General features: G+C 42.0%; 1 protein-coding gene across 9 annotated transcripts in view; it reads left to right on the forward strand.

The window, feature by feature from the left end:
• Nrf1 (nuclear respiratory factor 1) overlaps positions 1-14,450 on the forward strand; it is a 107,711-nt gene that overhangs the window by 60,900 nt on the left and 32,361 nt on the right. For all 9 annotated transcript variants that reach the window (XM_038318573.2, XM_038318577.2, XM_038318574.2 and 6 more), the window contains 3 exons: positions 11,692-11,850; positions 12,336-12,533; positions 13,289-13,390. In XM_038318573.2, the coding sequence (XP_038174501.1) occupies positions 11,692-11,850; positions 12,336-12,533; positions 13,289-13,390 (459 nt within the window). The remainder of the gene's footprint in view (positions 1-11,691; positions 11,851-12,335; positions 12,534-13,288; positions 13,391-14,450) is intronic.

A 14,450-nucleotide genomic window follows, 5' to 3' on the forward strand; every position in this document is an offset into this window, starting at 1 on the left:
AAAAACATTCAGTATCACAGAAGTTAGAGCAAACAGCTACTGTTTGAAAGGAAAACATTGGCACCTCAATGTGCTCCATTCTATGCCACACACTCGGTAGATAGATCATGGCACAGTGACGGAGCCAAGGAAAGATGGTGCTTTGTCGTAAGCGTGCAGTTCACTGCCACGCACTCCCTGCTGTCCCTCTCACTGCAGACGATGTCAGGAAACGGACATAAGAGACAGGTGAGCGCCTAGGCACTCTAAAGGAGCTGGCGAGGCCACGTGGTGGAGGGAGAGAGCTGGCCTCCAGAGCTGTCTTCTGACCTTCTCATGTGCTCTGTGGCAGTGCCCCCACAGTAAATAAACATTAATTACAGTGTGAGGAGGAATAAGTAGGGTGATAAAAGACCAATCCTAATTGGATGGAAATCTCTAAGTATTCAGAAACTGGCATTTTCTTCCTCTACCTTTTATTGTTTTGCTTTCCTCATATACGTTCATCCTAAGCTGAACCAATTATCTCTCAATTTTAAATGATCTAAAAGCCTTTCCCTTTTAATAGTAGTAATGAAAGAGTGTTTAATTTCAACCAAGCCTGAATAGATAGACAAGAACCATGTTCGGGAAAAGTTCTTCTACGTACTGCCCCTGAGACTGTAAGCTGACAGACACACTTGCTAGGAGGCAGGTGAGTAGTGCAGAGTGAAGTTTAGTGTGCGTGTCCAGGATTGGGCAGATGGCTCAGCATTTAATCTGAATTTGCTTCTCAGCTCCTGTGTTGGGTAGCTTGCAACTGCCTATAACTGCAGTTCCAGCAGACCTGACAGCTTGTGCGTGTAATTGAAAATAAAAATATAAATAATCTTTAAAAGGTATGTGGTTTGCTCTCTAGTAAAGCTGGGGTGATTGTTTACTGTTTGTGGCAGCATTGTTTACATTAGGAGAGTATATAACTTAACTAGTGGTTAAATTATAATAGGAATGCCAACTGCTTACATGGGAGGAGGCATACCATGACGCAAAGATGACAGTTCTGTACCATTCAGTGACCTAGTAGGTACGAAAAAGAGTGCTCTCTATTTGGAGTAGAGTAGTGCCTGGGATGTATAACAAGCAACTTGTAAAATTGCATTTCTTATGTACTTAATTATAAGAGGTTATTGTTTTTTTCATTTCTTTTCCAAGGGTAGACTTTTTTTTTTAATTCAGAGAACACAAAGTTAGAGTTGGTTGATCTTATTTTCTAAAACATGTATACAAAACATGCCCAGGTGTGTGCACTAAAGTTTATAAGAGTGTACCTCAAATTATTAAGTGATTACTATTTCATGATGACATCATGAATGATTATCATTATCTTTGTAGATAGATAAACACCAATTATTAATTTTGTGATGTTTTTTCCTTATGGATTGTTTTAATTATTCACAAGGGCCCCTCATTTGTTGCGTGTGCGTGTGTGTGTGAGAGAGAGAGACAGACAGAGAGAGAGAGAGAGAGAGAGAGAACACTATAGGCAAGAAAGGCAGACTTCATATATGACTATAGCCCCCCCCCCCAAAAAAAATACAAGTATGGCCTGGATTTCAGACTCTGTGGGTAATTTATGACTTCCTTAAATTGATCAAGTCCTGGGAAACTGGGTTCTCCTACAGATAGACTCTAGCTAACCAGACATCTCTGTTACCCATCTTTTTGGTTTTTCTTTCTTTCTTTTTTTAATTTAAAGTTTCATTTATTTATTATGTATACAGCATTCTGTATGCCAGAAGAGGGCACCAGATCTCATTATAGGTACCTGGGAGGCACCATGTGGTTGCTGGGAATTGAACTCATGACCTGTGGAAGAATAGCTAGTGCTCTTAAATTCTGAGCCATCTCTCCAGTCCCCTCTTTTTGATTTTTCAAGACAAGGTTTCTTTGTAACTTTGGAGCTTGTCCTGAAACTCCCTCTGTAGACCAGGCTAGCCTTGAACTCAGAGATCTGCCTGCCTCTGCCTCCCAAGTGCTGGGATAAAAGGCGTGCGCCACCACTGCCCGGCTCATCTCATAATGTTATTATTACTGTTAGCTTTTGTAAATTTGCATTTCTTTTTTTATGCTTAATTTTAAGAGACTGGGGCTTTACTGTTTTTATTTCTTCTCAAAGACTTTGTTTTGAGAGAGGGTCTTACTGTGCAAGCCTTACTTGCCTGAATTTTCTATGTAGATCAGACTGGCCTCAAACTGACAAATCCACCACCCTCTGCCTTCTCTGTGCTGGAATTAAAGGCGTACGCCATCATACCTAGGTACAGTTGACTTTATTTTTGATTATGAGTGAGTGATTGTGTGTGTGTGGAAGAGAGAAAGAATGTATAGCTACATGTAGATGCTTACAGATTCCAGAAGACATCTGTTGTCCTTCAGGACTCTGCAAGAGCAGTCAGCATTCTTAGCTGCTAACCCATCTCCTTAGCTCTCCTTTCTTTTCATTGCCTCCTGTGGATAGACGGGAGTTACAGAGCAGAGTAGTTGAGCTCCATCCAGAACTGACTGCCCTGTTTAGAAAGCAGCACTGTGGCAGAGCTTTGCTGTTGTTACAGATTTTTCTCTTTTCTGCTTTGAGTGTATAATTCTTGGAGAGTGTGGTGTTCACATCAGTGGCCTTAGCACTTAGGAGATGAAGGCAGGAGGACCACAAGTTCAACTTCAAGGCTAGCCTTAGCTTCACAGCAAGGTTGAGGACAGCCTGAGCAATATGAAACCTTATCATGAAAAACAACACACAATAAAATAGAAGTATAGTTCTCTTTTTAAACCACTCATAAAAGTTTGAGAAGGTTAAAATAAGGCTTAGAAAAAATAATCCATTTGGGGGTATGGGTTAGGTTCTCTGTTGCCAAAAGTAGTCTTGTTTTTTGGTTTTGGTTTTTTTGTCTATTTTGTTTTTGTTTTGTTTTGAGATACGGCCTCATTATATAGCTCTGGACCTGCCTCTGTCTCCCAGGTGTTGGAATTAAAGGTATGTCCCACCATAACCAGAATGTCTTGAACTTTTTGAGTTCAAGCAGTTCTGCCTCCGTCTGCCAGGTAACAGAGACTCTAGTTGTGTGTTGCTACGTATGCCTTGTTTTTCAGGAATTTGGAGTGTTGTGTTAATAAATTGTTGTAGGTATGTCAGTCAGACCAGAGTCTAGAGAGTTGGCTTCATCTATGCTCAGATATTGCCCTGCATCTTGTCAGATGCCTGCTGTGGTTGGAACGAGGCCTGGGGTCTAGCTCCAGCTGATGCTAGCTGGTGCTGCTAGTTCTCAGCTGCACTCAGAGCCTGAGAATTACATTGTTTCCTGAAGAGTTTTTATCACTTAAAACAGTCTTTTTGGTGGTGGTGGGGAGGGGGATGGCACGGTCTTTGACCCCAGCACTTGGGAGACGGGGAAGTGGATCTCTTAATTTGAGGATAGCCTGGTCTACACAGTGAGTTCCAAGCTAACCAGAGCTCTGTAGTGGGTTAGGGGAGAGGAGAGAAAGAGACAGTTCCCTCTACCCCGGGTGAGTACGAAAGAGCTCTTAGTCTGCAGAGGTTGGACATTTTTGAGAGAGCTGTGTTTGAAAAGATACAGGTAAAGAGTGTATTATAGGTGGAATTATAGAGAACTCATCCCTGGAAAGCCTGCCCAGTATCACTGGTTCATTCTACTCCTCCTTCCCTTGGCTCTTCTCCTGCCCCTTGAACTTGCTGTCTTTCTCTTATTCTCGCTGGGCCATCTTCGTTGCATTAGTAAGTAGTCCCTGGAGTGATGACGCAACTGGGCAGTGACTCTCGAGTCTCAGGAAGCCTTCGAAACAGTCCACTCAGCAGCTGCTTCCTCAGGAAGACTGAGTCACAAACTCTTCATTTTCCTTAGAAAACTGTCAGTCTATTGTCAGTCTAGGTTTTTTGAAGGTTTTGTTTGTTTGTTTGTTCCATGAAACACAGGTCGGTCTTTCCTACACAAAGAGCAGAAAACATTATGTTACGTGAAGTAAAGGAAATGAGCATAAGACCTCACAAAAGTGAGTGTTCTCCAATAGGTAAAGCCATGGAGATAAAAAGTAAAGGTTACCAGGAACCGGGGGAATCCAAAGGCAGTTAAAGTTTTAACATAGTTTCTATTTGGGATGATGACGAAAATAATTCTGGAAATAGTGATGAGATCACACATGGTGAGTGCTCAAAATGTCCCTGAATTGTGCATGTTAACGGAGTAGATTTCATGTTGTAAAGTGATTTAAAGGAGAGGAAGGGGCAGCTGGACTAAAGTGTGTTCTAGTTTGGTGGTCTTCAATGATGGCTTCACCCTCACCTGGGGGATTTAAAACCTCAGTGTGCGGTTCACACTCCAGGCCAGTTAAGTCTGAATCTTTGTGGATTTATTTATTTATTTATATTTCCTGAACAGGGTTTCCCTGTAGCTTTGGAGCCTGTCCTGGAACTCACTCTGTAGACCAGCCTGATCTCAAACTCACACTCACATAGATCCTCAACCTCCCAAGTGCTGGGATTAAAGGTGCATACCGCCACCCAGCTAGCTGTAGTTCTAAACCCTCAGATTTTGTATTATCCACTGGTATAAACAGTAGTTCCAAACTGCCTCTCCATTAAAAGCAGACTTCCTTTTTTGTGGGTAGGGTGTCATGTAACCCAGGCAGGTTGACTTTGAACTCCTGGTCCTCCTGTCTCTGACTCCCAAATACTTGTTTTACAGACATGCCGCCACACTCAGTGAGGTTTTCCTACTGTCTGAAGTTTTCAGAGTATGAATGTGTAATATGCCATGCTTTGTGAAATAATCAGGTAGAAGGGATATAGCTCAGTGATAGAAACATGCCTAGCATGCACCAGACCCTAGGCTCATGCTTCAGGGCCACTGGAAGGAAGGAAGGAAGGAAGGAAGGAAGGAAGGAAGGAAGGAAGGAAGGAAGGAAGGAAGGAAGGAAGGAAGGAAAACATCTTCCTTTATGGCCTTCACCTGGCTAGGGAGATTGTATAAAGAGCTTGTCGCACAAGTATGAGGTCCTAAATTCAAATAGCCAGAGTGTGTGTGTGTGTGTGTGTGTGTGTGTGTGTGTGTGTGTGTGTGTGATAGGCAGATTAGAATTAGAAGATAATGCCAGGTGGTGGTGGTGCACGCCTTTAATCCCAGCACTCGGAGGCAGAGGCAGGTGAATTCCTGTGAGTTCGAGGCCAGCCTGGTCTATAAGAGCTAGTTCCAGGACAACTAGGACTGTTACACAGGGAAACCCTGTCTGGGGGGGAGAAGATAACAAAAATATATGGTGTAGGCCAGCAAGTTAGTTCAGCAGTTAAAGGCACTTGCCTCAAGCCTGGAGGTGGTGGCCACACCTTTAATCCCAGCATTTGGAAGGCAGAGGCAGACGGATCTCTGTGAGTGTGAGTTCAAGACCAGCCTGGTTTACAGAGTAAATTCCAGGATTGCCAGAGCTGTTATACAGAGATACCCTGCCTCAAAAAAACCAAAAAGGGTGGCGGGGGGGGGGGGCACTTCTCTAAGCCTAAGAACCAAAATTCAAAATTCAATACTGGAGACCCACATGGCGGAAAGTGAAACTGACTCTTAAAAGTGGTCCTCATGCCATGGCATGCATGGCAGACCAATAAAAAGTCAACAATAACCTTTTAGACGTGATGTATTCTTAAGTAGAACATAGTGTATTTTAAGCAGAGAAGCATAAGGTATATCAAGAATACTCATAAGGGCCAGGCGGTGGTGGCGCACGCCTTTAATCCCCGCACTCGGGAGGCAGAGGCAGGCGGATCTCTGTGAATTCGAGGCCAGCCTGGTCTACAAGAGCGAGTTCCAGGACAGGCTCCAAAGCCACAGAGAAACCCTGTCTCGAAAAATCAAAAAAAAAAAAGTGTGTAAAAGAATACTCATAAGGAAAGGGATAATGACCATATAAATTACACATTGAGGGTACAGTAAGACCAAGGAAATACTTGCAGCTTATATGGTAAAGATGTAGAACAGATTAATGCTTCAGATTAATAAGAAAAAATTCAGAAAATAAGCTAATTATTATAAATAGCTTATGAAAGGTCTGGCAAAGTTTGACTAAGATGACTCAGTTGTTAAGAGCATTTGTTGATCTTGCAGGGGACCCAGAATGAATTCCCAGCACCTACATGACAGCCCACAACCTCCTGTTCTGGAGATACAGTACCTTTTCTGACCAATATGGGCATCATGCATGCATGTGTACACAGTCATACTTGCAGGGAAAACACGTATACATATCAAGTAAAATAATAAGCAAGTGTGAACGAGTGGGTACTATGACATTGTGGGTTGGAGCAGGACAGATGGTGTCTGTCGTGTTGGGTGCAGTTTCACTTTCTGGAGTTTCTTCTTAAGAACACACATACACAATAGACTTAGTGGTGCGTGCCTTTAACCCGTTACTCTAGAGGCAGAGGCTGAAAGATCTCCGAGTTTGAGGAGGAAGAAGAATCGGGTGGGGGGGGGGGGGGGGAGCAGGAGGCAGTGGTGGCACAAAACTCCCTAGATAACTTAAATGCCTATCAGTAGAAGAGTGGTTCAATAACATGAGAAACAGATATTAGCAACTGTTAGAGAAAAAGAAATGAGCTGTTCATACAAAGAAGATTCATACAGCAAAATGTTAAGTGAAGAAGCACGTCCTAAGTTTTGGATGAGACAACACTTTCTCTAATGTAAGGGAGGAATTCGGTCTACAGGGAGAGCTATTCATCAGTCCAAGGCTTCTGGGCGGCGCACAGAATTGTCAGGTTAAGCTCGCCTGTTATGTTAGTGTGTGGTTTACAAAAAGAATACAACTACCACAAGCCAGCAGAGACTGACCAGTCTGAGAGGAAGAGAAGGTGGCACTTGAAGGCGACACTTAAGAGTTTCCTGGGCTGTGAGAATGGGGAGCAGAAGTTTGACTTTCTGACCAAGTCTTTGAGTGAGCGTCTCTATTGCCCGCCATGACTTCACTAACTCTGAGTCGACACTTTCACACTGGCCCTTCCCACGCCTCCTCTGGCAGTGTGTTTTGAGTGAGGAGAGAATGAGATAGAGAAAACCTAGTGTTCCAAAGATGCCAGTGTTTGTGTTGGCAACTATATTTCTCTTTAGGATTAGCCATTTTATCATCTCTGATCAGAAGTTGGTAGTGCAGATAATCCAGATAGTGAGCAAGAAAATCATTGGGCTTTAGTTCTCTAATGCCCTTGAAATACACATTTTGTTATAAACTGGTCTGTCAACTTGGAATTCTTCATTTCAAATTAAAATAACAACATCTGGTTGGGAAGGTGTGTCTCTGGATAAAAGGCTTGTCTCACAAGTGTGGGGACTGATCAAATCCCCAGAATCACACAAAGTCAGGCATGGTAATACATGTCTACAGTACCACCTCTTACAGAAAGATTGGAAGCAGAGACTGGAGAACCCCAGGAGCTCACAGGCCAACTTGGCTGGTGGGCACAGTGGTGAGCAAGAGTGAGAGAGACCTTTTTTCAAACAGTAGAAAGTGGGGACCTTCATCCCAGGTTATACTTTGTCCTCCACACAAATGCCATAGCGTGAATCATACACACACAGAAAGACAAAAGTCTCCACTTGAACTGGGTGGTGGCATGTGCTTTTAATCCCAGCACTTGGGAGGCAGAGGCAGGTGAATCTCTGTGAGTTGAGGCCAGCCTGGTCTACAAGAGCTAGTTTCAGGACAACCAGGACTATCCAAAACAAAAACAAAAAACAACTCCAGTTTACCTTCTCCACCACATCACGATTTTCTTGAAGATTATAGAAATCTTCCTTTTATTCATAGTTTAATATGTGCTATTCTCTCTTTAAATTTGTTACACAGTTATCCTCGGTGTCCATGAAGGACTCACTATACCATACCCTTACAGAAAATGGTACATAGTGTTTGTATGAAATCTGTCTCAATCTTTCCATATACTTTAAATCATCTCTACATTATCTATAATATCATCTAATAGAATAAAATGCCATATAAGTAATTGTTAAGACTGTATTGTTGACCGTGGTTTCTGTCCCGCCTGGTTCTGCAGCCATTCAGTCCCAAAGAAAACACACAGAGGCCTACATTAATTATAAATTGGTTGGCCTGTTAGCTCAGGCTTCTTATTAACTCTTAGTAACTTTTATTAGCCCATAACTCTTGGCTGTGTTAGCCACGTGGCTTGGTACCTTTATCAGTGAGGTATTCTCATTTTGCTTCCTCTGTGGCAGACTCACCCTTTCCTAGGAGTCTCCTGTTCTTGTTGCCTGCCTCTACTTCCTACCTGACTAGCCCACCTATACTTCCTGCCCGGCTACTAGCCAATCAGTGTTGTATTAAAATACAAGTAACAAAACTTTACAAGGTACAGACCATTCTCTCGCAGCGCTGTATTGTCTAGGAAGTAATGACAAAAAAGACCACTTGGTACATATTCAGGACAGGTGACTTTTTTTAACCCTGAGTATTTGTTTCACAATTGATTGAATCTTTAGATACATAACTCACAGATGTGGAACCTGACTTTATATTGTCGGACCAGTGCAGTAGAGATGGAGTTGGGAGGCATACTAACTTCAGAGTTCTTATCTTACAATTGAGCCTAAATACCAATGAGGAGCCTCAGAAATCTCTGGAGTTTAAAGATACAGGGAATAAGCGGTGACTGGCATTTTGGAATATGTTGAGGATACTACATTTGCTGAACAGTAGATAAGTAATCAAGTTTACAAATGACAGATTTCTGACATAGTAAGAGCTATTGATTCATTTTAGCTAGTTTAGGCTTTTGTTATATATCCAAATACTAAATCAAAACTCATGTCTTGAGTATGCGAATGAAGTGTTCTACCATTTAGTGACATGTCCCAAGCCCTTCGAATAGACTATTTAGCATTTTATAAAATCTTATTTTTAAAACCACCTATGATGTATATGTGTTTGGCTCTTTTGTGGCTGAATGTCCTATAACCTAGGCTGTCCTTGAATTTACTATGTAGCTAAGGATGACCTTGAACTGATCTCATGCCTTCCTGTCACAAATTCTGGGATTAGACATAGGTCACCATGCCCAGTTTAGCTTCCACATAATTTATGTGTGTGAGTGGTGCCTTCATGTGTGTATCTGCATCATATGCATACAGTGCCTGTAATACCAGAAGAGGGCATCAGATCCTCTGGGACTGCACTAGCAGACTATTATGAGCTACCATGTGGATTCTAGGAATCAAACTTGGGTCCTCTGGAAGAGCAGCCAGTGTTCTTCAGTGAGCCCTTTCTCTAGTTCCTATAATCTTTACTTTTAATTGCTGCTGACATGAATTTGATACCCTTTTCTCTCCAGTTGTGCCCTGGAAGGAGTAGTATTTTCTACTTGGAATAAGTTTACTGGCTAACCTAGGGTCCTATAGGCTCACAAAGAGACCTACGTCAGAATGAGACACCAAGCGAGCATGTTCTAGCCCAAATAAAGCCCAGCCTGAGAAGTAAGGCCTTTCCTTTACTGACCCTGCTGATTGGCTCCCTGTGGAGTATAAACGAACTTTCCTTAACAAGCACATTGAGAAGCTTTGCTTTCCCAAACTCTCTAGGACCAGTAATTAATCCAGCTGGTAATGAAGACACAGAGTTAAAGTCTGGAAAGGAATTATTATTTAACTCATTCTTTGCTAAACAGTTGATACCTGCTTTCCCTTTATAGTCCTTTCAGGTCAGGCTTGATGATCCACACCTTTAGTCCCAGCACTGAGGAGGCTTAAGCAGGAGAATCTCAAGTTCAAAACCAGGCTGATATATAAAGAATGTTGTTGTTGTTACTGCCTATTTTGAGAGAGAGAGAGAGAGAGAGAGAGAGAGAGAGAGAGAGAGAGAGAGAGAGAGAGAGAGAGAGAGAGAGAGAGAGAGAGAGACTAAGTCTTTTAAAAAGTCTTAGCATTTATTGGGACAGTTTAAAAAGTAGTCTCAGCTGGGTGGTGGTAGTGCACACTTTTAATCTCAGTACTTAGGAGGCAGAGGCAGGTGATCTCTAAATTCAGTACCAGCTTGGGCTACACAGAAACCCTGCCTTGAAAACCAAAAACCAAACAAACAGCAACATCAATACAAAAAGATAGTCTTTTCCTTTTTCTATGTTGGAGGGGCTACTAATGGAACTAAAAGGGGAACTTTTAAGTTCTTAGTGTGTTTATTTCATTTGTGCATTATAAATAGCTATTGTTTTGTATGTGAAGAAATATAAAATGTATATAATTCCTTTTCTGCTGTATGTATCTGAGGTGAGAGAAAGACACTCAAGAAACCAGGATAAAGAGAAAAATGACTTTGAGGTGTACTTTCTTAAAATAACTGGAGGAGTGACCTCATGAGCCAGCTGATAGCATGGCTTTGCAAATGGATGCATTTCTATTAGTCTGCTACTTGATGCTTCAGAGTCAAATATACCTGGAGTGTATTAAATCAGAGCTTGTAGGCAGGAGACTGTCTGAGTAGGAAGAATTTAGGAAGAGATGAAGTGGCATTGTCTGCACAGGAATTAACCAGACCTGTCTTGGTTACATAAGCATAGATGATTTGGATTCATGGTTCCCTACTATATAGCAATTTGTATTGTCTTCTGGTAAAATGGGATTCCATATTATATGAAGAACTATAGATACACCTAGAAGATACATTCTTCCATATAACAGTATTGACGTACTCATTCTGAGTCTGACTCCTTGCTCAGAATTTGCTTCTCCTTCTGGTTTTACAGTACAAAGGCAGCACAGATGTCTCCTTGGCATATGCAGGATGCTGCTCTCTAGGCAAGGTCTAAAATCTTAACCTGATAAACTGCTTTTCTAGCCCCAAATCATCACCCTTGCTGAAGAATATTCACAGCACAAACCATCCTGAGCATGTGCACTAGTTACTGTGCCAGGAAGTATATGTCACCCGACTGGTTTAAACCTGATTTGATCTCAGTCAGCTTTGCAGATTCAAGCTGAATGAAGTCCATAATGTATTTAAAGTACACAAGTGTCGATACATCTAACTGTGAGACTTGTGCACACTGGCCTGGCTTCCAAGGAACTTGATAGAAGAATTATTGGGTTATTTTCACCTTATTAACTGGAAAGCAATTTATTTTCATTTATTTTATAGGCATCCACCTCTTTGTGGATGTAACCCACCCTTTTCGTGTTTGTACTGTTTTTCATTTTACTCTAAGGCGTTCCTGCTCGAGTCCTCTCATCTACAGATACTGATGGTTAACCTGTTGCTCACTTTTTCTTCTTCTGTTATGACTTGACTACCACCTCCAGAACAATGCTGAACTCCTTGCTATGAACTTTTAGCTCATGAAAATCAGAAGAATAATAGGGCCTAGTGCCAGTAGTGTCTCAGGCGGCAGAAGTCAAGTTTGGAGAGAGACATTGTTGCCCTTTGAAGAACAAGTCTACAAATGGCAGCTTTTAAGGTCTCCTTAATCAACAGATGCATCCGCCCCAGTCATCCGTGTAGCAGAAGTAACCTGGAGGAAGCAATGGGCTGTCAGCAGTCACACTTGGGATTTTCTGGCACCCTCAGGAAAACTACCTGTTTCATGATCTTAGATTTTGGTGGGGGCCACAAGCACATCCCAGATGTCTTTCATGATTTTATTGTGATAACCATGCTCTTCTCTTTCAGGCTCAGCTCCGGGCATTTATCCCAGAGATGCTCAAGTATTCCACAGGTCGGGGAAAACCAGGCTGGGGGAAAGAAAGCTGCAAACCTATCTGGTGGCCAGAAGACATCCCATGGGCCAATGTCCGCAGTGATGTCCGCACGGAAGAGCAGAAGCAGAGGGTGAGCTCCTCTGCTGCCCGCGGCTTTGCCTCAACTTCTGTCTCTTCTGAAATCAGTGTGGGACTGGAGGGGAAGTCTGCCAAGTGTGTGCTAGTTACCCTGCACTGGGAGAAGAAAGGCTGATCTAGATAACCTTCTTACTTTTTCTATACATTTGGTTTTTTACTTTATCTGGAAGTTTTTTAAGAGACTTAATATATAATTCTTGATCAGAGAGAGATCTCTTATGAGAAATTTGAGAGTTTGTCCTCAATTTGGACTAGGACTTAAAACCTAAAACCAAGACTAAACCAGACCTTGGTTAGGAATGAAAGCCCCCCTCCCAAAAAAAAAAAATCATTTTTTTTGTTCCAGAATAATTCTGTGAGAAATCCTGTGATAAACTCTACAAGAGGTTCAATAAATACACAGATGACTATTCCGTAGTGGCCTAAATACCAAAATTCTTTGTGATTTATTGTGCTTTCCTGGTCTTTCGGTGACAGGTTTCATGGACCCAGGCATTACGGACCATAGTTAAAAATTGTTATAAGCAACATGGACGGGAAGATCTTTTATATGCTTTTGAAGATCAGCAAACACAAACACAGGCCACCACCACACATAGTATAGCTCACCTCGTACCATCACAGACCGTAGTACAGACCTTTAGTAACCCTGATGGCACCGTATCGCTCATCCAGGTAAGCCCGGGCTTGGGGGAGGTGGGCAAATGGCATCTCACCTCAGGCTGGAGAAGTTTCTTATGCAGACACTCTTCTCTGGGTATCGTACAGCTGCTCTAGTCTTCTTACCTAGAGTTAACTTCTAAACAGTGCTGTTTGTTTATTTTTTATTTCTTTTCTTGTGATTCTTGGAATGCAACCGAGGCCTCACCCACACTAGGACAGTACTCTACCACAGGGCTAGTCTCATCTCCAGTCTTGGAATCGTATTTTACATTGCTTACATTTTGTTTAATTCAGAGCTATCACTAGCTTCTGGGGCATTTCCAAACAAAGCATTTGAAAATCGTTTCTTGGGTTCGGGTCCACTTTAGTGGTAGAATGCCTGCTTATCACCTGTAGCGAGAATTAAAGAGGAGGATTTGGGGAGAGAGAAAGGGAAGGAAAAATAGATAAGGGTACTTGAGAACACACACATCGGGAAAATACCTTTTCTGAGGTGAAACGCCATTTATTGACAGATGAATCTCTGAAGTTCACGTTGGGTTAGAGGAGAATGTTAGTTGGCACCAAGTGCTAGAATAAGATGCACTCACCCTTCTAGTGTTGATTTGGCTGAAGTGAAATACTGAACTCATGCTAGTCCCTGGGAGATGATTTTAGTAATCTCTTCATATCACAGGCATGTTGTGCTGAATTCAGGGAGACTTAGCTTCTTTGTAAGGGCCAGGCAGAGGGCCATCTACAGACACTTAACTTTCCGTGTTTCTTAGGTGGGTACGGGGGCAACAGTAGCTACATTGGCCGATGCTTCAGAACTGCCAACCACAGTCACTGTTGCCCAAGTGAATTATTCTGCTGTGGCTGACGGAGAGGTAAGAAAAAGCTTCCGGTATGCCCCTATTGAAGTAGTGCATGAATAAGTAAGGAGAAGTAAGGGCCCAGAAGACAAAGGAGCAGCAAGTATTATTTGAACCCATGTAATAGCAGACTATGAAAGTTTGGAGAAGTATCTTATACTGTGTATATTAATTGTAACAATTAAAATTTGTGGGTCACTACAACCTAAATTGACCTGATACAAACTTAGAATTTCACATTTGTAATGTATTTTATATATTGTATGTACAATAAAAGGGATTATCCTTTCAGTATTTTTATAAGAAAAGCCATTTCAGGGTTACCTTGCTGACCATAGCTAAGTAAGTAGTTACAAAGAAAAAAAGCTCTAACTTTAAGCAGTTTACAGTTATTTAGGGACACTGTACAAATTACATGGACATTTAGAATTCCACATTAAATTGTAAAGTAAACTATGTTGATTTTTAAAAATATGTAGTTTATTTGAAGATGCAATTAAGAAGCAGTTATCTTGCACAATGGGACCACCAGTTGGTATTGGTCATGTTGATTACATTAGACATTAGAAAGATCAAATGATATCTAATGATGATGGCATATGTAATTCTGCTGCACAAAGGAAAAAAACACCCATGTACAAAGGCATTAAAGATACGAATTTCAAAGTGGGACACCAGTACATGTGATGAGTTTGAAATTATATGACATATTTTGGTAGGCTCTTAGTGACTATCAGTTCAGCTGAAATATGGATAGGCTCAATAACAAGTAGGAAAATAAAGGAGTATGTTCTTCACCCACACCTTCAGTAAATGCCAGGCTTTGCAGTCTAGACACAGGTCAGTAAAGACTACCCTCTTTCGTAAGAGGTGGTGGGGAAACCCATGGTCAGCCATTCAGTGAGCAGAAGCAGGGGGAAGAGATGGCGCCCCGGGTGTAGTGCAGTGGATTTGCTTGAGTGCTCTCCAGAGGAATAATAGACCTGAGCTCAGACTAGGGGAAGCGAGCAAAAGCAAAGGCTCCAGCGATAGGGGGATGTCCTAGCCAGGGCAGCAAGCATGGAAACGCCCTGAG

The sequence above is a fragment of the Arvicola amphibius genome, chromosome 2 (genome assembly GCF_903992535.2).
Source record: "Arvicola amphibius chromosome 2, mArvAmp1.2, whole genome shotgun sequence".
NCBI classification, from domain to species: Eukaryota; Metazoa; Chordata; class Mammalia; order Rodentia; family Cricetidae; genus Arvicola; species Arvicola amphibius.